General features: G+C 41.8%; 1 protein-coding gene across 1 annotated transcript in view; it reads right to left on the minus strand.

Annotated features, from left to right (window-relative positions):
- The window catches only part of SEMA3G (semaphorin 3G), a 119,684-nt gene that overhangs the window by 14,046 nt on the left and 89,173 nt on the right, over positions 1 to 16,465 (minus strand). The window contains exons 8-11 of the mRNA XM_070738687.1: positions 4,514 to 4,628; positions 3,229 to 3,298; positions 1,557 to 1,701; positions 967 to 1,198 (exon numbers count right to left, since the gene is read on the minus strand). Coding sequence (XP_070594788.1) covers positions 967 to 1,198; positions 1,557 to 1,701; positions 3,229 to 3,298; positions 4,514 to 4,628 — 562 coding nt within the window. The remainder of the gene's footprint in view (positions 1 to 966; positions 1,199 to 1,556; positions 1,702 to 3,228; positions 3,299 to 4,513; positions 4,629 to 16,465) is intronic.

Consider the following 16,465-nt stretch of genomic DNA (forward strand, 5'->3'; position numbering starts at 1 on the left):
TATTTTTCAATGCTCAACTTTCCACCTTAAAAAAATGAAATGGTAATTTAAACAGTTTATTTATTTTTCTCATTCTCCGACCCTGAGGTGGAAACAATTTCTAGTACTTTGCCAACTATTGTTCTTCTCACCATTGAATGGGGCCTACATTTTGAAACACATTAAGCAAAAAGACACATTTTTAAAGAAAGGAGCCTTTAATGGGAGACAAATTTGAACATCCCTCCCACACAACACTGTAACTGGAGATTCCCTGAAGAAGTATTTTGTCTAAAGAAAACACATGCGTGATCCACTCAAATCCATCCACCTCCTTCACCATTTCTATCCTCCTGAATAAGTAAAAGCTGAAAATGTTCTATTTTGCTGGTATGGGGCAAACTTCCTATAGTGCCAAAAATGCCAAATCATTCAGAGTCCCTCATGGTGATCACAGTGTAGTTCTAACTGCTTCACAAATTGGTCCAAATGGCTCACTTCTATTCTGAATTCAGCCAAACATGATGCACAGGCCTTGTTTCAATGCATAGCAAAAGTTGGCTTCTCCATTTACCGGCATTTTACCCAAGACCTCTTTTCTATGTCAGGATAGAAACATAGAAACATAGAAGTCTGACGGCAGAAAAAGACCTCATGGTCCATCTAGTCTGCCCTTATACTATTTTCTGTATTTCGTCTTAGGATTGATATATGTTTATCCCAGGCATGTTTAAATTCAGTTACTGTGGATTTATCTACCACGTCTGCTGGAAGTTTGTTCCAAGGATCTACTACTCTTTCGGTAAAATAATATTTTCTCATGTTGCTTTTGATGTGATCTGAAGATTTGAAAAGTCAGGAGATTATCTTCAAACTCACAAATTCTTCTACATAATGACAAGTAACTCCATATACATTATATGCCATTTGGAAGAGAGATGTTCAGGTGCTGCTGAACCCCAATACATCACATGATGAACACTGTACCTGTGCCAATGAACATGACATCGTAATGCCCATCCTCAGCTTCCACACGGTCCACCACTAACTGCCGTAGGCGATGCTGAAGGTTGGTTTTCACCAGCACAGGCCGCCGTTGCAGTGGATACACAGATTTGCTCATCAGGGGGTGAGCACGTGCAAACTGAAGTACCTCATCTGGGTAGTCTTTGGTGGAGGAGTACTGACGACTTGGCTGGTTGGTGGTTTTGCTAGGGCACTAGGAAAAAGGAAATCATTTTAGTAAATAGCTCTCTTCATACTATTTCTCAGGAATGAAAGCCAACACTTTCCCCCATTTCATTATGTCCCTTGATTCTTTCCATGCATCAAAATTTATTGCAGAAGTTGAGGATTATTTTTATTTTGGTCATTTCTACTGACATGAATAGTTCTGGCAGTTTTAGATAATCACACAAAACATTATTTTGCATGTTATGTTTTAAATTTCTTTGTTTTATGGCAAATTACGGCATACAAATCTAATAAATTGAAATAAATTGAAATTGTTCTTCCTATACATTGTTCTTTTCTTCATTTTTTTCCAGGAAAATCATAATCTTTATTCTTATACTTACAACTCCTGGCCTTGGGTAAGGCACTTTGCCCTCATAAGCTGCCCACTGATGATCGGGACCATCTTTATGAGCAAATGGTCCATTAAAAACCTCCCAGATGTCTGTCATACGATAGACACAGATGGCGAAGCCTTGGAAGACATTGCTGTAATGAGAAAAAATTACCCAAATATGGCTTGTAACACAGGATTTAAATGTCATTCAGACTTATTTGTTATCTCTCTAGGTTGCAATTCAGAAAGGGGAAAAATGCTTTTAGATAAATAAATGCCCAGAGATTACAGTTTTTTGGATAAAATAATTCTTACTATATGAATCCTACTGAAGTTGACTAAAGAAGAATTGGATATACAGTGATCCCTCGATTTTAGCGATCTCGATCTTCGCGAAACGCTACACCACGGTTTTTCAAAAAATAATAAATTAAAAATACGTCTGCGTTTTTTTTGCTATACCGTGGTTTTTCCCACCTGATGACATCATTCTCTTCCTTCCTTTCTCATCTTTCTTTCTTTCTCTATCTTGCTTCTTCCTCTCTCACACTCTCTTCCTCCCTCTCTCATCTCTTTCTTTCCTTCTCTCTCTTTCTCTATCTCTTGCTCTTGAGCGGCGGGCGGGCGGGCAAGCGGCGGGCGGGCAGCAGCGAGGAGCCGAAGATCAGGGTTTCCCCTTTGCATGGGCGGCGGGGAAGACCCAGGGAAGGTTTCTTCGGCCGCCCAGCAGCTGATCTGCTCGGCAGCGCGGCAGTAGCGAGGAGCCGAAGATCGGGGTTTCCCCTTTGTGTGGGCGGCGGGGAAGACCCAGGGAAGGTTTCTTCGGCCGCCCAGCAGCTGATCTGCTCGGCAGCGCTGCTGCAGGAGGACCCGTGTCCAAAAGCCGGTGAGGGGGTGGATCGGGCGGAGCGGGCGGTAGCGGCGAGGGCACCAGATGCGCTGGGGGGGGGCAGCCGACATTCAAAGCAATCTTTGTCGGATTCCGCACTTTCATCGCTCCCCGGCTCCCCCATCTGCACATGCACGGCCATGGAAAAAGGGTGCGCATGCGCAGGTGGTGTTTTTACTTCCGCACCACTATACTGCGGAAAATCGATTATCGCGAGAGGTCTTGGAACGTAACCCTCTCGATAATCGAGGGATCACTGTACTACCATATATACTACCATATATTAGGAACCGTCTTCTGCCGCAAGAATCCCAGCGACCGATTAGGTCCGACAGAGTTGGCCTTCTCCGGGTCCTGTTGACTAAATAATGTCATCTGGCAGACCCCAGGGGAAGAGCCTTCTCTGTGGCGGCCCCAGCCCTCTGGAATCAACTCCCCCCGAGATCAGAACCGCTCCTACGCTCCTTGCCTTTCATAAGTTACTGAAGACCCACCTATGTCATCAGGCATGGGGAAATTGAGCCCCTGGGTTTATATTATTTATGTATGGTATGTGTTGTATAGTTATAATAATGGTTTTTAAATGTTTTTTAAATGTATTAGATTTGTTTACATTGTTGTCATTGTTGTGAGCCACTCCGAGTCTCTGGAGAGGGGCGGCATACAAATCTAATAAATTAAATATATTGGGTGTACAAAAAATTTTAAACTCATTAAGGAAATTTTTAAAAGATTCACTGTTAAAAGTAACTATAGACAGAACTACAAATCATAGATGGAAACACCTCACCTGATAGTGCTAAACAGCGCATAGACTTCAGGGTTCTTGCCATCTTTAGACCTCAGAAGAAATATGTCCTCTGTTGAAAGTGGATAATCGAATGAGTTCTGTAACTGTTCTGTCAATACACTCACTCTATGCAAACATTTTTCTAAATGTTTTTTTCTAATATCCTGGCTGGCTCAGGAATTCTGTGAGTTGAAACCCACAAGTCATAAAAGAGCCAAAGTTCCCCATCCCTGGCCTAGAAGATATTTGTGCTGTCCATTTTATTTATTTATTTATTTAATTTATTTTGTCCAATACACAATAATACACAATGGAGGTAATAGAGGACACCTTCAAGGAAATAGAATTAGAGAAAGAATAGAAGAGAGAATATAGGATAAAATAAATTGATGAGAGAATAGAAGAAAGATATAGGGATAGAAAAGAAGATATATGATATAGGAGAGACAATAGGACAGGGGTCAGAAGGCACTCTAGTGCACTTATGCACGCCCCTTACTTTTTTTGTTTCACTGCCCAACCTAAAAGAAAATTGCATGGCACCATACTCTAGCATAGGAACACAAACTTTTCCTGAAGTGAAGGTTGTGCAAGTCTGTGGATGCTGTGCTGGAGAAGAGGCCCCATTCCAAAAGTGGGGCGGTTGGGCAGAGCCAGAATAAGACCATAATTGATTTCATTTGTATGTAATTAAACATCAATATGATTCTTCATCCATGCAATCTTCATCCATGCATTTAATAATTTCCTTTTTTCTCCTATACCAAAAATTGTAATTTTTCTTGGGAGGTTGGGGGGCTGCACAAGGCCATGGATCTTGGATTATGAGTCCCTAACACAGAGATGTACCATCAATCTTAAACTCCAAGTGATTTTTGATCAAGCTCTGATCAAATCTCCATTGGCTTAGTTTTAGGATTAATACAGCATTAAATGTCCCTGGTCCAGGGGTGGGTTGTGGATCCTTTTGCTGCCAGTTTACTCAGGGTCGCACCAGGCACGAGCCCGCAGCAATCAAAAAATAGTTTGTGCACACGCACTGAAGCAAAATTTAGCTTCTGCACATGTGCAAATCCAAGATGGCTGCACCCACAGACCGGCAATGACAGAACTGGCTCTGTGATGTCATCACCAGTTTACTAACAGTTCTAAAGAACCGGTTAGAACCAGTAGGAACACACGTCTTCCCTGGTCATTCTTTTGGTTTCACTTTCCTCACAATGTAAATATCAATTCCTAATCCTCTACAAACCAACCAACTGTGATTATGGAATATAGGTCACACCTAGTTCATCAAAGTGTGTGTCAATGCCATCTGGCCCTGGAACGGAACACACAAGACGGGCTTTGTTGAAAGTGCTCCATTTGTTGACCAGGACTCGTTGTCCACCAGCATCATTCTGGAGAAGAAGAAAAATAAATGTTCAGAATTGAAAGCTACTGACACATAAATGCTTTTGAACTTTTTGAATCTGTAATATTTTGGCATAAATGTGACTTAAAACATGATCTTTCTCCACACAAACAAGAACCCGAGGAGCTAGTTACACAAACAAATAAAAAACATTACATTGGTTTGTTTATCCATTGAGAGAAATGACTGAACGGTACTCTTAAAGGTGCTTTTCTTTTCTTCAAAAGGCAACATAACTGTATAGGAAGAAGACATTTTGCTTCTCCTCCAAAAAGTTTCCTCGGTTCTGGCAGGATGACGAAGGCTAAAGAAGCATTAGTTCTCACAAGATTGGGGTAGGGTGTTGCAAGGATCATATTTCTTTGCAGTCATCTGGTTGTTAGCATTTTCCTGGAGAGCTCCTGAGGCCACATGGGGGTTGGTCTGTTCCCTCAGGATCATCTATATCAGAGTGCAAAAGGGGTGGAATCTGGAATTTTGGAACTGAAGTCACATATTTGAGCTTTCTCTGAGCAGCATTTCTTTGTCCTGTCCCCCAAGGTCTACGACATCTCCCCCCTTTCTTCCTTAAGAAGGAGAGGAGCCATTAGTGGCCCCTTTGATATGTTAAATTAGCCCCTACTTGGCCTTAGCCTATGGTCAGCTCTTGTCATAGTTCTGGGAGAGATCAGGAGGTACTAGTCCGGAAACAATCCTGTGTCATGGCTCAAATTTGGTGAACTTTTTTTCCTCCAGAAGTTCACCAGACTGGCAAGACCATTTTGTCAGAATGGGCTTTGGAGAAGTGGTTTGACTTTATTGATCTTGAGATTTTGTATGTTGTTTTTAGTTTCATGGAGATTAGGAATTGGACAGTACAGGAATTTATGTAATAAATGAAAAAAAGAATAAATTTGGACATTAAGAAGAATGAAAAGGAATTTTAAAACTACATAGGAAAAAGGGGGAAATAAAAAGGAAATCACATATAATATTGAAAAAGGGGGGACATTGATGGCTTGTCTAACATTGTAAACTCTAATCTTGCCTATAAGACTTGAGATTTGATCATGTACTTTTAAACAGAAGTAACTTGTACTAATTTTACACAATGTTAGTATTAATTATTTTGTTTATAATTCACAGCTCCCTTGAGAAACAGAATAATCCTTTCCCACATACACATTTAAAATGTTACACTCCAAGAAAAACACTGATAAGACTGAAAGAAACAACCAATTTTATCATTTTGGGAAGTTGGTGGCAAGATTTTAAATTATATTTATTTCTCCCCCAAATAAATTTTAGAATTCTGACTAAAATAAATCTTGTTTCACCACAGGGAGCATAAAAAAGTAACAGTATAATGTACATATTAAGATTATTCTTTGCAACTAGAAAATGCAAGGAAAAATACCCCAACATCCCCAGTACCCCAGGAAAAGCTCAGAAAATCCTCTTTCAGACTACAGATGTAATGTGACTCTACCTACTTTTCATCACTGCCCTTTTCAGTGTGGTTTTCATTCTCCCTCCTAAATATTCAATATAACCCACAACTACACATGTCTGTTTTTCCTCTGCCATAGAAGAATCAAAATAGACTCCAATGATCTTCCCACAATTATGAGAACTACATTTCAGGTATTGTTCTATGACAACTGTATCTTTTCCTTCACAAAAGCAGCCCTTACAAGATCCAGAAATCCCTCTGGAATTATTGTGGATTAATACATTCAAGCAACTGCCACAGTTTAATTTGTGTGTGTGTGTGTGTGTGTGTTTGTGTTTGTTTGTTTGTGTGTGAGTGGGTGTATGTGTTTTGACTGGCAAAGAAGTAAAGGGACAAGGCCATAGATTGTCTTAACTAAGCAGAATACTTAAACCCCCCTTTTCCCGCCCTTGATTTATCTGTGCCCCTGCCAACTCTGCAAATCAAATTAGATCCCCATCCTGGATGCCTCTTAAACACAAAATCCCTCTTTGTAGAAAGGCTGGTTAATCCAGCAAATAATTGCTTCATCTGTATGTTTTAATGTTTATTTACAGGATTAGGATGAGAACAAGGGATTCACAGCCAACAGAATTACACCATTTGCATGGAAATCTGCCATCTCCATTTCTCTAGTCCATTGTAGTACAATGACTATATGATTTGTTGCATTGGAGTTTGAATTATTGCAGGCAGGCGCCACTAGGATAATTTCCAGCTGACAAATACTTCTCCTCAACAGCTCTTTAGGCAGAGAGAGGGGGGGGGTCTCATTTTTTTAACAGCAGTGATAAAACTTGAATGGTGTCTTGTCCATAAGGCTGGCTCTTAGCTTTGTGGAGGTCAAGTTCCGACTTCTGCTTCACAGATCTATCTATCTATCTATCTATCTATCTATCTATCTATCTATCTATCTATCTAGCTATCTAGCTATCTAGCTATCATCTACCTACCTACCCATCCATCCATCCATCCATCCATCATCTATCTATTTTATTTATTTGTCAAACATGCATAGGATAGTAGCAGTTGGTATAAACATAACACAAGTAAAAAAGTAACAATAAAAGAGGGCAGTAGGACAGGGATGGTAGGCACAGTGGTGCGCTAATGCACGCAAGCCTTTGAATTGTTAGCTATAGATGTTTCCAGATGTGTTTTTTTTAAATCCAGGCACACTGCCTTAAAGGAGAATATTTAGAGTGGATTGGATGATTTTCTATTTGATACCCTCCCTCATTTTCCACTTCTTATTTAATGTAATTTTCTTTTTTTCCTTTTCTCTCTCTCTCTCTCTTACATAGACACATATACACAATTAAGAGGGGAAAGATGGTTGACTAACGTCCATCTATAACAGGCCTGTCAAACTGGTGGCCCACGGGCCAGATGCATTACAAACAGGCCACACCCACCCCAGCTCCACAAAAAATCCCACAATGCATCACTATACATCACATGACATGATCGAGTTTGACTCCCGTGATCTACAAGGATTCTCTGGAAAAGTGTGTCAAAGAGATCATTTCCTAATATATATATAGATTTTAATTAAGCATCTACGTTTTCCCTGTTCAGGGTTTATTTATTTATTTATTTATTTATTTTTGGTACAGGCTGTCCTCCACTTACAACCACAATTGATCCCAAAATTTCTGTTGTTAAGCAAGTAATTGTGTTAAGTGAGTTTTGCCTCATTTTACACTTCCTTTCTACAATCAGCGAAGTTGTTAAGTTGTGAAATGAATCAGGCTTCCCCATTGACTTTGCTTGTCAGAAGGTCACAAGAGGTGATCACATGACCCTGGGACACTGCAACCATCACAAATATGAGTCAATTGCCAACCATCCACATTTTGATCATGTGATCGGAGGTATGCCCATGTTACACCAACACTCCGCAGTCTGCATTGGTTGCCGATCAGTTTCCGGTCACAATTCAAAGTGTTGGTTATGACCTATAAAGCCCTTCATGGCATCGGACCAGAATATCTCCGAGACTGCCTTCTGCTGCACGAATCCCAGCGACCGATTAGGTCCCACAGAGTCGGCCTTCTCCGGGTCCCGTCAGCTAAACAATGTCGTTTGGCGGGCCCCAGGGGAAGAGCCTTCTCTGTGGCGGCCCCGACTCTCTGTAACCAGCTCCCCCCAGAGATTAGAACTGCCCCTACCCTCCTTGCCTTTCGTAAACTTCTCAAAACCCACCTTTGTCGTCAGGCATGGGGGAACTGAGATATCTCCCCCGGGCCTATACAATTTATATATGGTATGTTTGTATGTATGTCTGCTTAATAATGGTTTTTTTTAAAATATTTCAAATTGTAAATTATTAGTTTTTTTATGAACTGTTTTATTGTGTTGTGAGCCACCCCGAGTCTACGGAGAGGGGTGGCATACAAATCTAATAAAAATAATAATAATAAAATAATGTTGCAAATGGGCATAAGTCATTTTTTCAGTTACATTGTAACTTTGAATAGTCTCTAAATGAACTGTTGTAAGTTGAGGATTGTCTGCTTTTGATCAATTCCTCTGGCCATAAAATATTAAGAGAGGGAAAGAATATACAGTACTGGCAAACACTTCGTACAGAAGAACAGGAATATGTCTGAAGCATCCCCCCAAAATAGGAACATGTGTGGAACACACCCAGGTTCAGGCCAAGCATCAAATGATAAATTAGAGAAAATTCTTTGCTGCCTGTGGTGTAGCATATTGGCTCATCTGGCAATAGCCTCTCTTTCCCTGATTTAAGAGACAGTAGACCGCTCTCCGTTTCAGTGGAATATAAACATTTTTTTTGAAAAAGTCTCTCCTAAAATATGCTGTGAATAATGCAAATACATTTTATCAAGCTTTAATATGACAGACTGCACACCCCAAAGCGCCTTATGTACCACACCCACTCCAGAGAGTCTAGGGAACTGAAGATGATGAGGCTGGCAATGAATTGATATATTCCAGTATGGTAAAAATAAACTATGGTAATAAATTACCAAAATCGAGTCACAAATCAGCTGGCCAGTTGGAGCACAGGAGAAAGGAACCCTAGACTTGAACAAGCTTAACTTTCTGGATTTCAGTCTCTTTATACACACATACACAGCTCCATCCAGCATTTTTGGCCTCCGCTGTTGCCACGGAGTATCCATAGCTCTGGGATATGGTGAAATGGAACAGTAGTACTCATTTATCAAAATGTTCTAGCACTGAGCGTAAGAATGGATGAATCCCAAGAATGAAGTGGGGGGGGGGCAGCTAAAGAGTTGAATAATAATAATAATTAATAATAATTTATTAGATTTGTATGCCGCCCCTCTCCGAAGACTCGGGGCGGCTCACAACAAGCGATAAAACAATATTGTACAGGCACAAATCTAATATTAAGAAAAAACTAAGAACCCTATCAATTTAAAAAACCAAACAACACATACATACCAAACATAAATTATAATAAGCCTGGGGGAAAGGTGTCTCAAATCCCCCATGCCTGGCGGTATAGATGGGTCTTAAGTAGTTTACGGAAGACAAGGAGGGTGGGAGCAGTTCTAATGCATTTTACAAACTGCTCAACCAAAAATACTGGAACAGTTTCAACCAAGGCTGGAAATGTAGGCAGGGGTAGTAAGACCCTCTACTTCCCCACTTGTTGGAGATGCTCTTTGACATTTCAAGTATACAACGATGCTACGAGGTTTGCTGGATAACTATTTCAAAGAGGGAGCCTCTCTTAACAAGTAAGAACATCTATCTGTGGGGTCACCAGGCATTGAAAACAAATGATTGCACGAAACTGTAAAAGTCGAGAAATACGTCACAGACTGGTACTGGATGAAGGGCTTGGAAAAGACATTCAGATGCTATGGTTTTCCCTGTGATGCTCTATGAAAGTGAAAGTTGGACTGTGAAGAAGCTGGAAAGAAAAAGCAATGCTAGAAAATTCCCAAATATACCATGGACAGCCAAAGAAACAACAAAACACAACACAACACAAAACCAAACAAAATAATCAAACAAATAAACCCAGACTTCTCACTGTCCGAATAAATGCAGAGTAATGCAGGAGGACTAGATAAGATACCAGAATATAATGTGGCAAACCAGATAAATGACAAAGACAAGTCTGTAGAAAACAATAGTTTTATTCTTCAGTGCAAAATATCTTCTGTTTCAGACTTCTATATACAGGAACTTTTAGTTTAGCTATATTCAGCTTACTTACAAGTAAATACTAAACCAATCCAGGTTACAAGTAGATACTAAACCAATCCAGGTTACAAGTAGATATTAAACAATCCAGGTTTCAAGTAGATACTAATCCAATACAAGTTTCTTTGTATCACTGCTCCTATTCTACTCAATATTTAACTCAAACTGCTCTAGCCAGCCAACTAACAACCACCACAATCAACGGCAAACAACAGCAGGCAGAAAGATAATCATGGTACAGTTGATTTGCATCCTATAATGTTCTGACCAAATCAGGTTGCAGTTCACCCCTTATGATTCAGCATTAGCATGCTTACATTTTTTCTTTACCTTAGATGATAATACAATGAAATATCACCTAGGATTGCTAATCCTGACACTCACTTGAGCCAGAAATGACCTGGTTCCATAGCTTGCATTAAGAAAAAGTGAAGCTATCTGATATTGAGTCAGACCACTGGTTCTTTCAAAGCCAATAGAAATAAATCTGGGCAAGTGATAATCTCTGAGATAATAATTTGCTTATCTATTGCTTAGCCTTGCTTAGCTTTCTGGAAGCTGCCAGATTGCTTAGATGCTGAACTTAATCTGAGATAACCCATATAGATTGATTTACTTGCTTGTTTTAAATGGATAATTTGGTCATGATCAATGGCATCTCAGAAGCAAAACATATGTTCCAGGTATGTGGCCAATAGCACTTAGCAATATAGTGATCTCTCGATTAGCGCGGGGGTTACGTTCCAAGACCTCCCGCGCTAATCGATTTCCGCGTTATAGTGGTGCGGAAGTAAAAACCACCATCTGCGCATGCGCACCATTTTTTTCATGGCCGCACATGCGCAGATGGTGGAGTTTGCGTGTGGGCGGCGGGGAAGACCAAGGGAAGGTTCCTTCAGCCGCCCAACAGCTGATCTGCTCCGCAGCGCGGAAGCAGCGAGGAGCCGAAGATGGGGTTTCCCCGTTGCCCAGGCAAAGGGGAAACCCCATCTTCGGCTCCTCGCTGCTGCCGCGCTGCGGAGCGGATCAGGTGTTGGGCGGCTGAAGGAACCTTCCCTTGGTCTTCCCGCCGCCCAGGCAAAGGGGAAACCCCAAGATCGCTTGCCGCTTGCCGCTTGCCGTATTGCAGCTTGGAGCCTTGCTTCGCCTCCTTCGCTGCAATACGGCAAGCGGCAAGCGATCTTGGGGTTTCCCCTTTGCCTGGGCGGCGCTGGGGCCATGCGGAGCTGCTCATCTAGGGGGGCGTGGACCGGCAAGGTGCCCTCCGCTCTCTCTCTTTCTCTCCCTGTTACCGGTGTGGTATAAGAGAGAGAAAGAAAGAGAAAGGAGGGCGACTTGCCAGTCCACGCCCCCCTGGATGAGCGGCCCCGCATGGCCCCAGCGCCGGACTCCACCATTGCCTCCGCCCTTGTTCGGCTCTGCAGCTGAGAGGCCACGTCCACCCCCTCCTCGGTGTCCCCGGCACCCAGCGTCCCCACGCCGCCTCCACCTCCCGGTAATGCGCCCGACCTCTGCCTCTCTCTTTCTCTCTCATATACCACGCCAGCAACAGGGAGAGAAAGAGAGAGAGAACTAGCGCGGACTTATTTTTTAATTAATATTTTTTGAAAAACCGCGTTGCAGCGTTTCGCGCTAATCGAGACCGTGCTAATCGAGGGATCACTGTAACACTTAGACTTATACACCAGAGATAAATTCTTCCCAGTTCAGACTGGTTCACCTGAACCGGTAGCAAGTCACTGGTGACATCATGATGACATCATGGGACCAGTTCTGTTGGCGCCAGTCCATGGACACCACCATCTTTGGGGGAGGGATTATTTGGATTGGGGGGAATATCTTTTGGGGGGGCAGATTTTTCCCCGAGTTTTTTCCTTCATCATATGCACAGGAGCCGTGTTTCCGGCACTGTGCATGCATCACCATCTTGGTTTTGGCTTCCTTTTTTGGGAATTTTTTTGCACTTTTTTGCACTGCACATGTGCACACACGCTCACCCACGAGATGCGACCACATGGTGCGGGAGGAAGTGAACCGGCAGCGAGATAAGTTAGAACACACCCCTGTTATAAATGGCTTCATAGTGCTTTACAGCCCTCTCTAAGTGGTTATAGAGTCAGTATATTGCCCCCCAGTAAAGGGCTACAAATTTTTTTACTACCACATTGTGGCCGTGGCTTATTTTGTGGCTGTGCCTTGCCCACCATGTGATCAGGTGGGAGTGGCTTGATGATAATGTGACCAGGGGGTGGCTTAAAGGTCATGTGACTGGCTTAAAGGTGGCCAACTTGACTTCACTCACATCAAGGGCTTGGGTTAGGGTTAGGGTGCCTGGCCTCTCCTTGCCTCAAAGAGATACAATTTCTCTATCTATTTACTATTATTGAACATCCAAAATATACTATTTAATTCTATGTATATATGCCATATGTGTATATACATATTACACACAGGCACACAAAAATATACATTATCTCTATATAATAATAATAATAATAATTATTATTATTATTATTATTATTATTATTATTATTATTTATTGGATTTGTATGCCGCTCCTCTCCGTAGACCCATAGACTATATGTATGTACACACACACACACACACGCACACACAACTCTTCTAAAATTATACACATTCAACCTCATTTACTGCAATAGGAAAAACATACTCAGAACCCAGAATGGAAAAAAAGAAAAAAAAATTATACTGGTTCTGCGTACCTGACCATACCCGTAAGAGCCCATCATTGATTGCCCCCAACAATCTCATTTTACCATCCTTGGAAGGATAGAAAGGCTGAGTTGACCTTGAGACTGTCAGGATTGAACTTCAGATTGTGGGCAGAGTAGGCCAGCTACCTTTTCAGTTGCAGCATCCAACTTTGACATGCTATCCCAAATAAAGTACGCCTGGCACCATCTTTGCTATCTTTTTGGTGCCAAGTAAAACATTTTTATTCTGCCGCCTTTTAATAACATTTCTGCTGTGATTTTTACCTAGATGTAGCAAGGGGCTGCAGCTGAAAAGAACCTTTTTTAGATATTCATTTTTAAACGAAAAAATATTTTGCTACCTGAGAACCTTATGAAGAGAACTGAGTCGAGATAATTCGAAACATTCTTAGTTGTGAAGAGATCCAATCCCAATCCCTTCAGGAAACTTTTGGAAACTTTTCTCTATTTTATTGGAGAAGCTTGGCAATTGCCAAAGTTACAGAGAATTATTAAAGCGGGCATTCGCTGGAAGAGGGGGGGGGGCTTCCAGTCTCAGAAAAGAGTGCAGAATTTAATTTGTGATACATCGGCTCTCAATGACAGGGAGTGCCATTAAGAGTGGCATTAAAAATACATCTCAGCTAGGCTTCAGATCCAAATATAAGAAGGTGTTTCGGATAGTGGAGGGGCCCCTTCACATGGCCCTTATTGGCAATTCCTTCAAACAACTGTGCTTTTCCCCAGAAGCCTGCATTTGCTTTCCATAGCCAATCAGTAATCCCAGCAAAGACATTTTTGGATTAAGGAGTTACATCAGGTATTACATATAAACCCACATGACACATGAGCTCCAAAACACCGATTTGGCTTCAAATCTGAAGCACTATATATCCCTCTTCAAAAATAAGCCCAGCAGTGTTCCAACAAGAAAAGCGTTACTAGTTACATGTTTCCACTCAGGTCCTGCATTCAGGCGGGAAAAATACTTGAATGCTATTGGCTGTTACTCCTGGGCAACCCTCTATAAAAGGGCAAGTTGTCAGACCGTCTTTTGCTGGTTGCTTGAGCTGGGCTAATAAAAAGAGTTGGTGATCCTTACCCACTATCTAACAGTGAGAATGAGAACAATATATATACTAAGGAATATAACTGACCTCTGTAAATCTTTGTTAATACACATGAAACTTATTACACTTGTACTCTTCCTCCCCCTCCCCCTTTTTTCGATTTTGTACCCCCTTCTCCCCCTTCCCCTTTTATAAAACTAATAAAATATATATGTATGTATGTGTGTGTGTGTGTGTGTGTGTGTGTGTGTATGTATGTTTTGTTTTGTTTTGTTTTTTATGTCGGATCACCCTGGTATATTGAAGGAACTTCACAGCTCCTTTTTGCCTCTAGGCCCAACCCAGGACCATATCAAGGCAGTTAATTTATTTATAGCCGACAACTATATTCTGTGTCAAATGTTTTTTTAGCTGGAATTTTAAAATTAAGGGAGACTAGGATGGTCCCATTTCGGCCTTAAATAAATTAATTAACTGCCTTGAAATGGTCCTGGGTTGGGCCTAGAGGCAAAAAGGAGCTGTGACGTTCCTTCAATATACCAGGGTGATCCAACATAAAAAAACAAACAAACATATAGCCCCTCCCTGGTACAGAGCTGGAAGGGATCTGATCTGATAGCTCAACTGCTAATTCTCTGCCTTACAAGGCAGAGTCCACCGGATCGAATCCCAGTAAGGAAGGGTGTGGCTAGCTGATGAGGCCAGAACAAGGCCGAAATGGGACCAATCAATTTTTCTCAGCTTTCTACATGAGATAGATGTCATAAAATACAACGGGGAATATTAAAGAGTTTTGTTAATGACTCCAATTTATTTATGTTGTGCCTTCCAACCATTGTTGACTCCTGTTGACTGCCTGGACCCAGTCCCTGCTGTCTTCCAGGCAAGATTTTTTTTCGTGGTTTGCCATTGTCTGTTTTCAGAGTGGAAACAGTGTGACTGGCCCAAGATCAGCCAGCTGCCTCTCTACCTAAGGTAAGAGCAGAATTCCAAGTGTTCTGGTGCCTTAACCAAACTGACTCTCATGTTACTCGAATGACATAATCAATTATAATGCCACAGAGGTCCAATGAAGAGGAACTTCTACAATCAGCACCTTTCCCGTTTCTGCAATTAGCCTGTTTCCTTCAGAGTACGTTTTTCATTACATTACACTTCGCACATGCATGATGTAGACATATCCAGGAGGCAGAGCTGAAGCTGGCGTCAAAATGACTTTGTGGAACCTTTGTTTAGGAGGAATTGCTCACAGGAGAAGTGTAAAAAGAACAGTCGCCGAAAGAAGGGAGGAAGTGAAAATGGCTTGAACAAAAATATTGGAGCATTTCCATTTGGAAGAACAACTGAATTCAAAAGCTTTAGATATCCCTTCCTCTGGTCTCCCCTTAGTCACTTTTTTTTTTGGGGGGGGGGGTCACAAGAAAGAGAAGCACCAAAAAGAAAAGGTCCATGTTCATAACTTGGCTGGAAAAGAAACAATTGTGTCAGGCAAGATTTATACAGCCTACGAGAGCCAAGCTCTACCAGAGGAGATCTTGATAGGAGAACGTACGGCCAGAAACTTGTTCCAAACAGACCTCCTCCATTACCTCAGTCGCTGCTCTTCGTTAGGAAGCAGAGGAAAGGGGACAGCAGGTTTAACCAAGATAAACCAGAATAAAGCAGGCTAAGTTTCAGATACATTTGTCAACATTTGCTCCCTCCATGTTTCAAAATATTTTAAATCCTTTTAATATATATATATATATATTGGATAGCTCTATTTTTAGGTTGGTGATTACTGGAAACCAGTGAAAATACTGTAAATTGAAGAACACTATTGGGTAATGGTTTTCTAAGCATTTTCCAGCTTTAACTAGCTGCATTTTCAGCTCTGGGTTTTAAAATAGTCCCATTACATATTCCAACAATGTTATATTACTCCATCATGAAACCGATCAAAAATAAGCAATTGTAGTGAACAACGAGGGAGAATACCTGGCTGGTGACTTCATCCCCGGCCCGTTTTGCTGCAGGGCCAGGGAGACACGACCCTTGGCGCAGCCGCCATCTTGTTTTCGGCCGAGATCTCGTGAGATTTCATGAGATCTCGGCCAGCTCCTGGGAGGCTTCGGCCTTCCCAGTGACATCATCCAGGGGTGAAGCCTGCAGCCCTATAAAAGGGCTGGTCAGGCTCCAGGGCCTCCTTTTCACCCTGGATGACGACGAAGCGAACATCCACCCGCCCTCCCTATCTTTCAGTGTGCCAAGGGGGTCACCCTTAGGGGGGCCGAATAGGAATTTTTGGCGGTTGCAGTATTTTCTGCGACCGTTTTTTCACCTATTCCACACTGCGGTGACGGATAGGCGGTTAGGGGGT

The sequence above is a fragment of the Erythrolamprus reginae genome, chromosome 2 (assembly GCF_031021105.1).
Source record: "Erythrolamprus reginae isolate rEryReg1 chromosome 2, rEryReg1.hap1, whole genome shotgun sequence".
Lineage (NCBI taxonomy): Eukaryota > Metazoa > Chordata > Lepidosauria > Squamata > Dipsadidae > Erythrolamprus > Erythrolamprus reginae.